General features: G+C 48.9%; 1 protein-coding gene across 1 annotated transcript in view; it reads left to right on the top strand.

Moving 5' to 3' along the window:
- Window positions 1-17,478, top strand: part of DEK (DEK proto-oncogene) — a 262,255-nt gene that overhangs the window by 85,367 nt on the left and 159,410 nt on the right. Inside the window, exon 7 of the mRNA XM_085607095.1 lies at window positions 8,849-9,034. Coding sequence (XP_085463221.1) covers window positions 8,849-9,034 — 186 coding nt within the window. The remainder of the gene's footprint in view (window positions 1-8,848; window positions 9,035-17,478) is intronic.

The raw sequence follows: 17,478 nt of genomic DNA, 5'->3' as shown, positions 1-17,478 counted from the left end.
GAGCAGGAGCAGGTTCGAGAGCAGACAGGCCGGTAGGGCTGGGGCCAAAGCAGTTGGTGTCTTCTTCTTTTTAGCAGCTGCAGGGCAGGTCTTTGTTCTTCTTGCTCTTCTTGTAGTTTCGGATCTGGGGAAGGAAGGTTCAGGGTGCCCCTAAATTCTAGATTTGGGGGCGTTACAGGTAGGTGAAGGGCAGGGACCAATGGGTCCCTGTCCTGGGGTGCGTACACCCCCTATCCTGCCTCTCTCCTGTGGGAGGGGGGCAGTAGCCTAATCCTGATTGGGTAGGGCTTCCCATCTTCAAGATGGCGAGAGCCCGGGGATGTGCTTCACCTCGCCTCCCCCGCCTGAGGGGTGGGATTGGCAGGCTGGCACATTCCTTGCCCTTATTTGGGGTTCCCGGCCAAGCTTCCCGCCAGAGTGGGGGGGTTGCAGTGGCCTGGTGTGAGAAAGTGGCTCTGTATATACTGTTCCCTAATAGGTACAGGGTGTACAGAGTCCACAGTCCCCCAGAGGCTGATAGAGGTCAAAGTATGACCTTACTCTCAAAAGTGGTAGCTTGGTCGAGCAGTAAGGCAGTGCAGTACCAGAGGACAGTGTAAAGCATTTATTGTACACACTCAGTCAGCAAATGGTTTCACACACTCAATAACTGAACTCCAGGCCAATGGTTTGTATATATAAAATATATGCTTGTTTTATTTTTAGAACCACAAAGGGGGTAAAAATATACTTTCTCAGAATGAGAGGTTGAATATAAATACTTTTGTCTTAAGCAATACATTTGTGTAAACAGTCACAGTTGGTTGCAATAAACAATCCTATTTCCTAAACATAACAATGCATTGAGCTCAATGGTAAATTCAGGTTATTTGTAATAAATTACTTTTCAGATTACTTTTGGAACCTAGAACCAGCCTTGGGCCAGTATTCAGAATCAAGAGATGAAAGTCGACTTAATAACTGTAATGATTTTTAAATAATATTTAGCTATTTCAAAAGTTAGCACTTAGAAAATATTTCAAAGAAAACATTCAATGGATCTCTATGGCAAGAAATTCACATTGCAGGTAGAGTACTTTATCGTTACTTCAGTAATCCAGGACTGGGTGCCTAGACCCAGGACTGGGGTCCTTATCAAAAGCAGGTAAGTAATTTCGTTTGCAGAAATGGTACGATTTTAAAAGAATATTTCAAATTTGCAAAAATAGACACTTAGAAGAAATTTCACAGAAAAGCAGACAATGGTTTCCTATGGGAGAAAAATGAGTTAGAGGTAAGTATAGTTGTGAACACTTTTCAGGGTCAGGGCTGGGCACCAAGATCCAGCACTGGGAGCTCACCTGGGAGCAGGTGAGTAAATTCGTTTTTGTCACTTGGCTGATTTTTGGTGAATTTTTGCAGTTTTGAAAAGTTCACACTTAGAAGATTTTTGAAGAAAAAGCCAGTCAATGTTACCCTATGAGGAAAATGAAGTTAGCGGTTTAAGGGTAAGTACTCGACTGGCAGAGTTGAAATTCCGGGCATGGACTCAGGGGTCCCCCAGTGTCAGGTAGGTACAGTTGGTTCACCCTCAGCGGTTTCAGAACGGCCGGGTGCAGAGAGAGTTAGGCCCAATGTTATCCTATGAGGGATAGGGGGGGCCTTGGTTGGTGGCTGCTGTCTGGCAAGCCACGCGGCTGTGGGAGCTGGGCTTCTGGTCACTTACTCAGGGCAAGTGGGGAAGTAGGTTAGTGTAGAGAAAGCACTGCCAGGGCCACTCGGGCGGCTGGGTGCAGGGTGCTTTTGAGCCTTCGGGCGCTCAATGGAAATCAATGGGAATGTTCCGGTTTGGAAAAAGGCTGCAGGCTCGGGGACGAGGATGTTTCAGGTGCCACCACCACTTCGAGAGGTAAGTTGGGTAGTTGTAGGTTAGGTGGGTACCCCGGGATTGGGCACAGGGGGCCGCAGGGCGCCGGGTGCAGGGGTGCCTTTTGACGTCGGGAATCTTACCCTCTGGTTGATCGCGGCTGGGGTGGCACTTGGTTCTGAGGCTGCAGGCTTCTTCCGGGATGTCGAGGGGGGTCCTTGGGTGCCGGACTCTGGGTCACAGTCGCCGTGGGGTCGTCCTCAGGGTCTTTGTCCACTCCGGCACTGGCCAGGCTTGGCTGGTGCAGAGTGTGTTGGGTCCGCGGTCCCGGGCTGGTGCCAGGGATAGCAAATAGGTTTCTTGAGTAGAGCCTCTACTCGTGGGAGTCCCAGGGGCTTAGAGCTAAAAGGTAGCCAGGTCCTCCGGGGTTGGTGAGGTTGCTGGCCACGAGAGATGCCGCGCTGGTGCAGGTTCGAGAGTCGACAGGCCGGTAGGGCTGGGGCCAAAGCAGTTGGTGTCTTCTTCTCTTTTTAGCAGCTGCAGGGCAGGTCCTTGTTCTTCTTGCTCTTCTTGTAGTTTTCTATCTGGAATCTAAGGAAGGAAGGTTCAGGGGGCCCCTAAATACTAGATTTAGGGGCGTTACAGGTAGGTGAAGGCCAGGGACCAATGGGTCCCTGTCCTGGGGTGGGTACACCCCCTATCCTGCCTCTCTCCTGTGGGAGGGGGGCAGTAGCCTAATCCTGATAGGGTAGGGCCTCCCATCTTCAAGATGGCGAGAGCCCGGAGATGTGCTTCACCTCGCCTCCCCCACCTGAGGGGTGGGGTGGGCAGGCTGGCACATCCCCTGTCCTTGTATGGGGTTTCCGGCAAGCTTCCCGCCAGAGTGGGGGGTTGCAGTGGCCTGGGGAAACTCCAAATGGCGGCCTGCCTTTGAAGCTTCCCTTTGCTCATCCTGGGGGACGAGATTTCTCACCTCACCCAGGATGTGCATTGTTGCAGGCCCTGGAGAGCAGGGGCTCTCCCACCCAGGGGTCCAGCAACGTGTCTGCTGTGTGGCAGCCTGGGCAGCCTCAGAGCAGACGTGGATTGTAAGTTAGCTGTAAGGGGGCATCTCTAAGATGCCCTCTGGGGTGCTTAGTACATTAAATCCTACACTGGCATCAGTGTGGGTTCAATGTGCTGAGAAGTTTGATACCAAACTTCCCAGGCTTCAGTGTTGCCAATATGGTGCTGTGGAGCTCGTGTTTGACAAGCTCTCAGCACCATGCACTCTTAAATGACAGCACTGCACTTACAGTGCCCAGGAATGGACCCGGGTACTGTAGGGGCACAGGGCTCCTGCTCCTGTGCCCACACCATAGGCGTAATGCACCCAGCTAGAGGGGTGGCTGACAAATGCCTTGGCAGTGTAGGTGATGGGCATGGTACACAGTGATGTGTGCCATGTCGACTCTTTGTTTTGTCCTGCACCCAGACACTCAGCCTGCAAGGGCAGTGTGTGTGTAAGGGTACAGGGCCTCTGAGGGTGGCACAATGAGTGCTGCAGCCCTTAGAGGCCTTCCCTGGCCACAAGGCCCTGGGTACCTAGGGTACCATTTACTAGGGGCTGACATGTGGCTAGGGTTTGCCAATTTGGAGTTTGTGTGGTTTAAGGAAGGAACATAGGCCCTGGGCACCTGATTGGCAGGAACCCAGGGTACACTCAATCGAAGTACATGCAGCAATTTAGCAAAAAGTGGGGGCATACCATGCAAGAAAGATGGCACTTTCTCACACCTGGGGAAACTCAGAGGCGGCATGCCTTTGAAGCTTCCCCCTGCCCATCCTGGGGGAGGAGATTTAGCACCTCGCCCAGGATGTGCATTGTTGCAGGCCCAGGAGAGCAGGGGCTCTCCTACCCAGGGGTCCAGCAACATGTCTGGTGTGTGGCAGCCTCAGCACAGACGTGGATTGTAGGTTAGGTTTTAGAGGGCATCTCTAAGATGTCCTCTGGGGTGCTTGGCACATTAAATCCCACACTGGCATCAGTGTGGGTTTAATGTGCTGAGAAGTTTGATACCAAACTCCTCCATCTTCAGTGCTGCCTTTATGGTGCTGTGGAGTTCGTGTTTGACGAGCTCCCAGCACCATATACTCTTAAAGGGCAGCACTGCACTTACAGAGCCCAGGAATGGACCTGGGTACTGTAGGGGCACAGGGATCCTGCTCCTGTGCCCACACCATTGGCATAGGGCACCCAGCTAGAGGGGTGGCTGATGTATGCCATGGCAGTGTAGGTGTGGGCATGGCACACAGGGATGTGTGCCATGTCGACTCTCTGTTTTGTCTTGTACCCAGACTGTCAGCCTGCAAGAGCAGTGTGTGTGTGTTAGGGTACACGGCCTGTAAGGGTGGCAAAATAAGTGCTGCAGCCCTTAGAGGCCTTCCCTGGTCACAAGGCCCTGGGTACCTAGGGTACCATTTACCAGGGGCTGACATGTGGCCACGGTTTGCCAATTTGGGTTTTGTCTGTTGGGCAGTTTTTAGGGAAGGAACACAGGCCCTGGGCACCTGATTGGCAGGAACCCAGGGCACAACAAGGAAAGTGCATCAGCTATTAGGCAAAAAAAAAAACGGGGGGTTACTGCAACAAAAACCCACTTTCCTACACTTACCGAAGGCGAAACCTAGAAACTGAACGCAAATAACTGTATGCTGTACATGCCTTTTCTCCTATATGAAAGCATTGTGTGTAAAGATACATTTTACTTACCTGCTAACATCCATATTTAAAAATACTTACCTGATAACTATATTCTTGGTAACATTTATATAACATTATGTTGGCACTACCCTCTGATGTGTCTAACTGATCCCTCCACACTACCACAATAGAGGATTTGGTACATCATTTGTGCCTCTGTAAACCAACGGGGGTTTTCCTGGACTCTGTTCACAGTGCACCTCTTTTTGGTCCACTATTTAACGAGCTAGCTTCCTGCAGTTATTATTTAGGCATGCTCAAAGGGTGACACAGGAAATATACAAATAGGCAGTTCAAAACATTTATTGAAGCAATTGTATTTTTGTGTTTTTAAAAAAAAAAAAGAGCTGCAGTTACTAGCAGGAGGAAACGCATTGTAACAAGCATTACAAGAGTGGTGAAAAAAACCGTTTAGCTGTTCATGTTAGTGATTGCATGAATATATGTGGATATATCATACTTGTACTCCTACCTACACTGTAGAGAGCATAGGGAGTACTTAACATGCAAGAGTTCCAGGATAATCCGAAGTGCTCCTCCGAGGAACCTAGTTCAGGGACCGTTTATATAATCAAAGCACAGTTCAATTCACACGGCCAGCTACAATGCTGATGTGATTGCCTTTCCAATTTAGAGCGGTCTCCCAACTAGAAAACAACAAGCATTTGCAATGCAATAGGTCTCGCATTGACGCGAGTTTGAGCTATTGACATTGTAATTAACAATGCCTTTTATTTTATTTTTTTTAAACAAAAATAAAAGGCGTTATTTGCTCAAACTCGCGTCAATGCGAGACCTATTGCATTGCAAATGCTTGTTAAATGTGTCGCAATACCGGGCATACATTAACGGTGAAATATTATGCATACTCGTCCTGAAAACAAGCAAAACAGAAAGCAGCTCCACGGCCGGGAGGAGACCTGGGAGGGCGACGGCAGCATGCGCGGTACCTGTAACTTTCGCGTGCCCAGTGGCGGCCGGTGCAGGCAGCACCTGTCCCCTTCCGGGGCTCCCGTGGTGAAGAGGGAGCCCCAGAGGAAGTGTGGGAACTGAAGTCCCGGGTCCCAGGAGGGGGCCCGGGTGAAAAGCGGCAGATAGCAGTGCAAGGCTCCCATGTCTAAGGAGAGAGCCACGCGTCGTGCTGGCAGAAGTATAGAGGAGCTGGAGTGCTCCAGAAGCGCGCCGCAGCCAGCCGCCGTTCAGGAGGATTTCCCCCGCAGACCGGGTGAGTGGGGGATTCTCCATTTTTCCAGTGGTTGTGCCGATGAAGGCAGTGTCAATGTTTATTTCCTGACCGGATCTGCCGTTGCGGGCCGCTCCAACGATGGGGCGAGACTTAAAAAAAAGAAAGTGAAACTGCATGCTGGCTTGCGAGGACGGAAGGGGGACAGGAGATGTGCACACCTCACAAGTGCGTACACAGGCTCCAATCCGCCAAAAGCCCGCGCGTGCCCATCTCCTGTCCCACTTCCGAGGCAAGTCAGCAACAATAGATCTCGCTGGCGACAGCGCTTCGCGCTGCGTTCGCCAGGCGTGACCTAAAAAGCAAGGGTAGCATGCTCAGTATATCTTCACCTTGGACAGAGTGTAAGAGTCATGATAAAATGCTTATGAAGAAATGTGCTCCAAGCAGGCTATTTTCTAAGCACATTACCATGTACATGCACAGCATGCAAAAAGTTACCGTCTTAAAAAGATGTAAAGTTTTTAAACCTGTATTACAAAGTGGAGGCTTCTGTGCACTGGCCCTGTTTAACCCCACAACAAGAAGATTGTCCGTTAGAACAACAGATTCTGGTTTGTCCTACTTAAAAAAATTAGCTGCATAGACCAAGTCAAAGTGTAGTTTGGGCCCAGATATTGCCCACTTAACCAGCAATGGTCTGCTTTCAAGAACCGGGATCCCCAAGACAACTATTCCTTAAATAGGGTTACAAGGTGGTATAAGCGGGATCCCATGAAGCACTTATTTTTTACTGCAAGAAAAATCATGCAAGCCCACCAGTATGATCGGTGTGTGCTCAAAACAGCCCTCGGCCAGAGAATGGCTACTGATCTAAAGGATGCTAGGGGAATGTTTGTATCATAACTGGCACAGGGGAAGGCTGGTCATACACAGAGGCATGTAAACTGGTTTTGCTCTGAGCTCTTAAACCTCTTGTCCATCTCATGTGTCAAAATACAAAGTGACTTGGAGGAAAATGATTTGGATCTAGTGGAAGAAACCCCAGGGCTCTTACAGGACGAGGGGTAGTGATCGGGGCTAGTAAGAGTATGGGTTAAGATGCGGATAGAGATGGTTGAGGGGTTGGGTATGATGTCAAAGAAGTCTTGGGACACTGATTGGCAGGGTGCCTTAAGCAGAGTTGGTACGTTTTGCAATTTCTGAATGGAACAGTCGCTGCAAAGCACTTTCCTAAAATGCACCCTCTCTTTATTCTTTGGCTAGTGTTCTAATCTGTGATTCTCTAGAGGTTTGCAGTGTTAGTTCTTCCTTATTTTAGTGTCCTCTAAACTGACCTTTGCAAGAGATCTTTCAAACGGTTAGAAAAGTTTGTGTTGCCTACCTCAAATGTAAGTCTTTGCTCTGTACTCTTATTTAAAGGGGTGTTACTTTGCTGAGTTTATCGGTTATAGTGCATTTGAAGCATTGGGTAGAAAAAAGGCAAATCCAATGCAAAGGACATGCTCAGAGTCCCAGGGAGGGATTTCGAGGCTAATAGCAGTGTACACCCAAACATTATTGATGTGAGGTAACACAGGAACTTAATCACTGCCCTCTCCACGCAACAGGGAAAGCGGGCGTCTTCACACCCTTTACACTCCCTCTGCAATTCTTGCAGGTTCCTCATTTTTAACACCTTCCTATGTACTGCATGGATACATATGCATTCAGCAAAGGTGTATACCTGTAACTAGTCAGTTTTAGTAGTTTACCTGAGGTCACCTTTCTTGATTTCTCCCCCTCACCCCCTGGTGTTAGTGAAAAATTACCAGGCTCCTGTGGAGATGTGGCCCGATGACTAGATTAGGACTTGTCAATAAACTAAGCATATCTTCTAATTCCTATTTCATTTAACATGTGTGATCTTGGGCAAATATTTTATTTCCCAATGCCTCCTGACATTATATAAAATCTAACCCCTTGTAGGAAGCACTACAGAAAATGAATGAATATTTAAATTGTAATGTTGATTAACAATAAAGCATTATTGGGTTAACCAGGATACAAATGGTGTTCCCACTGAGACCTTGTGCAACCCCCTATTCCATTTTAGGGCTGTAGGTTGACTATCACTTAGGAGATATTGTCCCAACTGATTTGTTGTGCCTTCCAGCTCTCCAAGAAATCACACTATCTAAATGTCCAGTAAGGCGTGCTTAGCCCTACACAAAAAAGCTCCTAGAGCTCACTCCACGCGTGATAAAGAAGTCTCTATGGCTTTCCTGGAAAACATCCCACTAGCGGATATTTGTAAGACTGCTACATGGAATAACCCACATACATTCACAAAACACTATTATGTTGCTGTCTTAGCTAACCAACCAGCTAGAACAAGCCCAGCTATGTAAACTTTAAAGTATCAACATCGACCATTAGCTAGCCAACTCTTTTGAGGAGCACTGTTTTACATTCGATGCTAGGCATATGTATCTACGGCCAACACATGATGCAGATAGAATGTTACTTGTCTTGTAAACATTTATTCTTAGCGTGTAGTACTGTAGAATCATATGCACCCACCCATGTCCCTGAAAGCTAATGGTGCATGTACACACGATTCATAAACCCTCATCCTTATCAAACTATACCTTGCACGCTCATCTTCACTATCTCTCTACTGCTCCTATACCAAGCTCACCGGATGAGCCAAAAGAAATCCTAACAATGGAACCGATGACCATGCACAATATAGACTAGAGTCACCATACCTCAGGACTTGAAAGACTTCAAAGAAAAACAAGTTGCATACGTGCGACCCCAACACTAGATGGCAGAAGTATGCTACGCATATGAATCAAAGTACACTACATGATACAAATAGTTGCTTACAGGGTAAGTAAAGTATTCCTTATAATATGGATTAAAAGTCGAGATTCTCGGCTGGAAAATTACTGTACAGTTATGAACCTGGTGGAGGATGCCCTTCCTGTAAAATAAGTCCAAGTTAGCTATGCTTTTCTCTTGAGAAATTTGCCTTAATCCATAGAGGGTACTGTTTCTGATTTTGTTTTTAAATAACTGTTTTTCTTACTAGCCTCTACCAAAGTCTGCTAAAAAGACACCGCCTTCCAAAGGTAGTAGAAAGGAGCGAAGCAGCTCTGGATCTTCAAAGAAGAAGCAACCTAAAGACAAGAAATCCAACGTCATTCTTTCAGATGAGTCTAGCAGTGAGGAAGATAAAAAGGACACATCAGACGAAGAAAAGGAAAGTGAGGAAGAGGTAAAACAATGTATTCAATATAGTTGGCTTAACGTGGAATTTCAGTGCTAGTCCTTGATATAATTGTGTTTGCTCTATGGCCCTCTTTTAAGCCCTCAACTTATTGAGTATGTATACTACATCTTAAGGAAATTGTCAGGAGCTCTGTGATTTGCTGCACTTCGGTTTTTGGAAATAGTCTGCCCAAACTTGTACTCGTTTTGACATGGGTGCTAGCTGGTTGAAGGCAGATGGTTGATATTTGTGGGATTTGGGCATTTGTCGTCCTCCCACATTTATCAGGGAGGACTACTGACCCCCTGCTCAATCACCGTACTTTGCTCTTGGCATTGAAGTCCCCTGCATGGCTTTGTGATACTGTGCCACTTTATCCTTGAATATTTTCCCTTTGTGAGCTTAGCAGTCATGAAGCCCATTAGATGCACTACCTTTGTTTACAGTTTGACATCTGACCAGGATTCTGGCGGTTTAGACTTTGCCTTTTGAATGACTACTGTCCTCTCAACCTAGTCCTAGATTGTGATGACTGGTGGTGGCAGCCTCCTTATTGTTGAGCTCACATACCTTTGTAACTGTTCCCCTGTAAGGAGACTGACAATTTACTTGTACTGTCCATTTTGTACTATTAGGCTGTGAGTATGCTATCCTGCACCGACCGCCACCATCTCCTCATTCTGAAACTGGTCTGTTGTGGTCAGTGAAGAGGGAGGGAACAGAGCCATTGCTATTTCAGAACAGCTCCTATTTAGCTAAAGCAACCAAATTGGTCTCCAAACTGGTCCCAAGACCTCCCTGATAACAGCTAAGACTATTTGTGGGTTGATCATGTTTTTAAAAAAAACTAATAATGAAAATCTTCACCCTTTTGATTTTGAATGCTCCTTCCCTTTTCCCTCCTTCCTGTCTTAAACCAGTAATGGGATTGTTTAATGTGCGGACACCTTTCAGCAGGCCTGGGGGTCCAAGCACCTGCATCAAATTAAAGCCTAATTACCAGTATCTCTGTAAATCCCCACCAGATTTTTAAGAGACACAGACCGGAGCCATCAAATCATCCCATATAGTATAAATGATTGGAAGGCTCCATGTTAACATGCCTAGACAGTGTCCAAAACCTCCATATCTTGGAGATAACCTGGACTCCTTGCCCTTACTATGCTTCAGAGCGTTTTGTCTCAAGGGAGTGAAATTGTATTGTGGGAGGCTCCAGTGATAACCTACCTGCCACTATCCAGTAACCCTAAGGAAAAGGTTGATTGATCCACAGTTGGAACTTATGGCTTTATCCAAAACTGCTTGCATGTGGTATGAAGGCTTACTTTTGCTATAAGCTAGGGATTCCTTGTATATTGGTAACCTCAAAAAGGTTTCTTGGTTTCATTCTGATGGATACTCGGAAGTCGTATACAGACTACGAACACCCCCCGCCCCCACCCTCCCATCCCGACTGCTAGATTGGATCTGGAGATTTTTTCGGGAATGCCGACCATTTCCTGCCCTTAAATTAATGGGAATGAAGTCTCTAGTAAGCACCACTCCTTGCACGCTGATAGCAGTTCTGTTTCCTCACCTGACGTGGATCTGGTGCTCTGCTCTCAACTATGTCCGTCTTTGCATCCCAAAAAGGTTTTGCAGTGAGCTAGGGAGCAATGCCTCCACCAAAGACTAGATTCAAGCTATGCAAAGACTGCAGAAGGCAGTTATCTTTCACTGATCTGTATGAAGTGTGCTTTTGGTGCCTGGGTTCTGGCCACAACTGTCACATGACCAGTGTGCCCTTCTGCCCCCAAAGCCAATACAAGGCCAGGTGGTAAAGTTCTACATTGTTGAGCATCGCTTTCCTCACACAGGTCCAACTGTTAAGTTGCAGGCCTGGTCACGGCCTCTAGGTTGTTACTGTGACCACTCCACTTCTGCTCTAAACATTCATGGAAGTTGAAGTCTGTTCAAACACAAGCCAAAAAAATAAAAGGGGAAGACTGACTTTCCACTCCCATCACTCTTTTGGTTCAGAGAAGGTGCAAGGGCATCAAAATGCAAGTCTCATTCCTTCACGGCACCAATATCTCAGCTGGTCCATCATGCCCAGAGTTCCCCAGAATCAGTCGACCTGGCAGCAAATTAAGGCTTTCAAGGATGCCACACTAACTCTTTAGTACTTTTTCAGCTCCTTCTGGAGAGCCTTATGGCCCCACAGAACCATGGGGGTTTCCATTCAGGTTACTGCCAACAGGTCCTCCCTGATGCAGCCTTCACCTGTGGGATACTCTGGGTTACTGACTCCACTATATATGTCCACACGAGCCCCAAGATCCATGCCTATACAGCCCCTTCCGGACGCTGAACAGACATTTGACTGAGTTAGACTGATGTTGCGCTAAGATCACATAACCCCTGCCAGTTATGCAGCTGAATAACCCAGTTCCCTTTTAAGGTTCAGAGATGACCTTAACAGCAGTTCCACTCAACTGTTCTGATTGGGGAAGGGTCAAGACTGATTGGTGTATGGCTAGGTCCAAACTCTGGTGACAAGGTGGGCAAACGAACAGTAAGTTGTAATGCTAGCAAGATTGGCAGTGGTTTGACTTGTTGCAAGCATTCCTCCCACTGCTTTTGTGCAAGACCCAGTGCCTATACCATGGGACAGCTGTCCACAGATAGTCCATTCTGTTTAGCTTGGATTCTGATACTATGCCAGAACAAGGAGCCCCTCCGGATAATAATTATCATGGTAACTGGGTTGGCTTGCTTCCCCCTCATTATACTGTTGATTGCCATTTAACAAGACCTTAACTGACACTCATGGACGCTTGATTCAAATCTTGCACTTACCCCCACCCCCCAGTGAACTGACCAGTGTCACTTCTACATAGTCCATCTCCTGGTGACCCTGCCTTTCCCATGCACCCTACGCCAGAGTCTGGTGGTACAGGCCTCCACTAGCGGAGTTAATCCCAATTCCTTCCCTACTACCCTGATGAACAGGAAGCAATAGAGAATTGAGATGTTTGGGAATAGGAGTAAACGCCAGCTGCTTGCTGGAAGAATACTCTTGACGCATTATGGGACTCCATTGTAATTTTATCTGCATTTCCCACAGAATTTAGAGGCAGTTCGGCACAGACCATTCAGGATGGGGCCAAGTATGTTATGCGCTCGGGACTGAACATGACAGACTGCCTGGCAGAGCAGTTGGCACTAGCATGGCTCCCCAGCGCCACAAGCTTTTTGAGTGACAATTATATGCCACTCATGAATGTATCTTTCGAAGACTCTCCCCCTTTTTGGTGAGAAGGCCAACTCTGCCCGTGAGTGCATTAAAGAGGGCAGAACAGTGCTCTTCCCTTTTCCTCACCTGCTGTGTAATATCCCTATGGTGCCATGAAAATTGCACAGTTCAGTCAACTTATGCTACCCCTCTTTGAGCAGATCTACAGCCCTTATGGTGAAACATCTTTTATGGTATACAGCACTCCTCTGGACATCAGCTAAAAGAGCAAGAGTGCTCCAAGCTTTTATAAAAATGAAATCTTATTTGCACTTCACAAAGAACAGTAACCATGCTCACTAACTTGAGGTTCATACCAAAGATACTTTCATACTTGCACTTCAACGGGTTCTGCTTAATTCTTGCTTTCCCAACCCTTTGACATCAGCTGAAAGCATTGTGATTGTTAGATGTATGCTGTGGCATCAAATGTTACATGGTGAGCAGTCATTGTTCGTTCTCACCAACTGTCTTCTACAAGGAAAAGTGGCTCCCCTTGAGGTAGGAGGACTGCGCACTCCACCAAAAGCGGGTCAGTGACAACTTCACCCTTTAGTAGTGCCACCCCTGAACATCTGCCACACAGCTACTTGGAAGAATTGCCACACTTTTTTGCTTGGACTTGCATACAACAGCGGACTCTTGAGTGGGCCATGCAGTCCTACACAACGGAGACCATGTGGGTTCCTTCAGGCTACCGATACGTTAATTGTTATAAATTTGAGCTCTTTACTTTAACGTGACTGACCATACAAAGTTGACTGCCTGTTGAAACCCTGCGTCCTAAAAAACCAAATGATGCTGGTTATATGACATGCAAACCTATCTTAAAGTACATAATGCCAGTCACAGGCTTTTTTAAACCGGTTTTATAATGGATATGTTCGAGGCATGTGGGCTGCTGAATTCATATCTGTGCATAGATCGCCGCCTAGTGTTGGGTCCGGATGATTGCACATTGTTGTCCTGGAAGAGTCTTCGAAGTATCACGAGATAGGTAACTCCTCCCCTGGACCACAGTGCGCATGGGCATCCTCTCCATCCTTAGATTGTTTTTTTGCCGCCATTGGGTTCGGATGTGCTTATCTTAGCTCAAGTTAGGAAAATTCAGTTTAAGGCCAAAAGGCCTTTAGTTATCGTCGGTACTGTTCCCGTTCGGTATCGACTAGTTTCTTTAGTGCTTTCGCACCTTCTTCCAGCTTTTCGGATCCGCTTGGTCCGAACATCGAACTTCGATCGGCGATGGAATCGAGGACTCCATTCAAACGGTGTCCTTTATGCCAAGCGAAATACCCACACATCGACGTCTACCCGGTATGCGACAAGTTCGAGGCATGTGGGCTGCTGAATTCATATCTGTGCATAGATCGCCGCCTAGTGTTGGGTCCGGATGTTTGCACGTTGTTGTCCTGGAAGAGTCTTCGAAGTATCCTTGGATAGGTGACTCCTCCCCTGGACTACAGTGCGCATGGGCATCCTCTCCATCCTCAGATTGTTTTTTTCCGCCATTGGGTTCGGATGTGCTATCTTAGCTCAAGTTAGGAAAAATTTTGTCGAGGCCACAAGGCCTTTAGTTCGCGTCGGTACTGTTTATCGATCGGTTTTCGATACTCTCTGTTAGTTTACTAACTTTCAGCACCGACTTTGTTCGCATTTACCTGTCCATCAACTACTTCGACGATGGAATCGAGGACGCCATTCAAAAGGTGTCCGGTATGTAATGCGAAGTACCCACACATCGACGTCCATCCGGTGTGCAACAAATGCCTTTCGCCGGACCACGACGAGTCGACATGTATGGCCTGTGCCCGGTTCCGTTCAAAGAAGACTCTGCGGAATCGTCGAGCGGCGAGGCTCGAAGCGCAGCACGCGGCACCGGCCCCAGCTGACATCTTCGACGACGCGGACGACGTCGAAGAAGTAGAAGTCTTACCCTCCAGTCCCGTTTCCGACCAAGAACCCGGATCGGACGAGGCCGACGAGTCACTCTTCCACAGAGGTGAAGACGACACCGAGGTAGGAGACGACGAGGAGGCCTTAGGGGCCGAAGAGAGTAGCTCCGATGATGAACAAGGCCTACCTGTTCAAACCGAGAATTCACCAGTGCCACAGACTATGGCTCCGGTCGAGGGATCGCCTTCGGGCCTTACCCGAGACCTATCACGCAGTCCTTCGGCCCCGCCCTCGGGCCCGGCCTCGGACGTTCAGCGGCAGCCATTACCGCTTAAGCCAGCTGGTTTCCCTTCCACGAAACCGAAACCGAAAGCTGCTCAGGTTCCTACGAAACCGAAACTGAAAGTGGCGCTAGTCGGATCGAGGCCTTCAACACCTTCGACGCCGGCGCACCGTGTCGGCACCGACCGCACCAAGGGGGACTTCGGTGCCGAACTCGAGACGGGCGACATGGGAGTCGACAAACGGAAGAAGGCCATCGGCGCCGACAAACCTGCTCGGTTACCGGCGTCGACGCCACCGACACCGAGGGCCGTCCCGCCTGCTACGCCTCGCAGCACTCCCTCGACGACACCGAAACCTCACGTGTCGAAGACGTCAGCGGTGATCTTCGCACCTCGGCTCGATGCACCACGGGCGCAGAAGATATCTGCAGCCGCCTCGACGACCCTGGCGGGGGCCACGACCTCTAAGGCGCCCCGAGTACGGACTGGCGCAATGCCAGGCTGCAAAACCAAGGCTGCCCTCCAGGACCAGTCGGGTTCGATCGATCCAGCGGTTTCGTCGGTGCCGACCAGCATTACCTTCGGCTTGCCTCCATCCACAATCCCGAAGGCGTTTCAACTCAGGACACAGGCCACCAAAACTGCGGTTACGCCTGTCGAGCCGTCTCCGTCACGCGTCATCGACGCCGACACTGGCAGGATGATTCTCCACGACCGAAGGATAACTTCGGAACCGCCATTGGAACCTTTCAGGATCCCGCTGAAGAGGAAGCTGCCTGTGGACACAGAACCTCTCCTGTATGAACCCTTTCATTCACCCTACCAGGATCCACACCGGGCCTCCCCCACACGCTCCGACACGGATGCATTGGAGGACTACATGGGTGAACAAGTCCCCTACCATGTGGACACGGACCCTGATGACCAGCAGGACCCTGACCAAACTTGGGGCGACCCTGCAGACCCCAGTGCACCTCTTGATGCACAGGACCCACAACTATTTGGGGCAAAAACGTCACCCACAGAGGATACTGCGGCGTTCAACGCTCTGATTGAACGAGCGGCGAACAACCATGATGTACAGCTTCACTCTGATATCATCGAAGATGACTTTCTAATGGACACCTTTGCATCCTCAGAAAGACATGTAAAGACTCTGCCAATGTTGAAGGGGGTCCTTAAGCCAGCCACTGACATTTTCAGGGAACCCACCAGGGCACGAGTGATAAACCCCAGGATCGATAAGAAATACAGATCAGCACCTGGGGATCTTACTTACATCAGAGGACAATTACCACTCGACTCCATCGTTGTGGCGAATGCCCGCAAGAGGGCACACTCGCAGACAACGGGTGACGCTCCTCCCCCGGACAAGGAGTCCAAGGTGCTGGAGACCTCCGGCAAGCGAGTTGCCGCACAAGCTGCAAGCATATGGCGCATAGCTAACACTCAAGCGCTCCTCGCTCGCTACGATAGGGCGCACTATGACACAATGGAGCAACTCCTTCAACACCTCCCTGACCCCTACAAAGAAGGTGCAGAAATCCTTATCAGAGAGGGACAGCTACTCACAAATGCTGCCATCAAATGTGCACTAGACGCTGCTGACACGGCTGCCAGGGCCATCAACACTAGCGTCATCCTACGACGTCACGCCTGGCTACGTATCTCAGGATTCAAGCCTGAGGTACAAAACAATATACTTAATCAGCCCGTCAACCCCGACTTTTTGTTCGGGCCTGAGGTTGACGCCACCCTCAAGGATAAAAAAGGACACGGACACTGCAAAGTCCATGGGCGCCCTACAAACTCAGTCCTTTCGGAGCGGCTCCTTTCGTCGCCCCGGAAACAAGGGAGCAGGCAGAGGACAGGGGTCACAACAAACATATAACAAGGGTAATACGCAGACCACCTACGATAAGAACACCCGAGGTGGCTATCGTGGCTCCAGTACCAAGGGCAGAGGACGTGGCTACGGCAACACCAGGTCCTCCCCCAAGAACAAGCAGTGACGCCCTCTCCCTTCCTCCCGACCACATAACACCTGTCGGGGGAAGGCTACAACGGTTCCTGTCCACGTGGAACTCCATCACCACGGACAGGTGGGTCAAAGATATTATAAAATACGGTTACTGTCTGGAGTTAACTTCCACTCCACCCACAATACCACCAAGAAACCGTCCTATGTCCTCAGAGCACTTGACGCTCTTACAGCAAGAGGTAGAAAGTATGCTTCTAAAAGGCGCTATCGAGGTCGTACCCGTCCACGAGCGGGGCACGGGGGTTTACTCCCTCTACTTCTTAATTCCGAAAAAGGACGGGTCGCTCAGGCCTATATTAGACCTGAGACCCCTGAACCAGTACATTCTTTCGGAGCACTTTCACATGCTCACTCTACAGCAAGTCCTTCCGCTTCTCCAGCAGGGAGACTTCCTAGCATCACTGGACCTCAAGGATGCGTATTTTCACATACCCATCCACCCCTCACACAAAAAATACCTCAGGTTCACTGTTCAGGGGCAGCACTATCAGTTCAAAGTCCTTCCCTTCGGCGTGACAACAGCGCCCAGGGTTTTCACAAAGTGCCTAGCTACGGTGGCGGCACATTTACGGAGACAGCACATACACGTCTACCCCTACCTAGACGACTGGCTCGTTCAAGCGAGATCAGCCCAGCAATGTGCAAGCCACGTGTCCCGTACCATTCACCTTCTTCACAGTCTGGGATTCTCACTAAATTACCCAAAGTCTCATCTCCAGCCCGCACACGTACAACAGTACCTAGGTGCGACTATAGACACTCTGGCGGCCACAGCTCAGCCAAATTTAGTGAGGATCAACAGCATACAAGCGCTGATCTCCAAGTTCAGACCCAACCACTCGCTTCCAGCGCGAGTGTTTATGCAGTTGATAGGCATGATGGCCTCCTGCATCTTCATAGTCCCGCACGCGAGATTACATATGCGCCCACTTCAGGAGTGCCTAGCACGTCAGTGGAA

The sequence above is a fragment of the Triturus cristatus genome, chromosome 5_2 (assembly GCF_964204655.1).
Source record: "Triturus cristatus chromosome 5_2, aTriCri1.1, whole genome shotgun sequence".
Taxonomy (NCBI): Eukaryota; Metazoa; Chordata; class Amphibia; order Caudata; family Salamandridae; genus Triturus; species Triturus cristatus.
The sequence above is the reverse complement of the archived record's forward strand: the minus strand, read 5'-3'. Positions and strand labels throughout refer to the sequence as shown.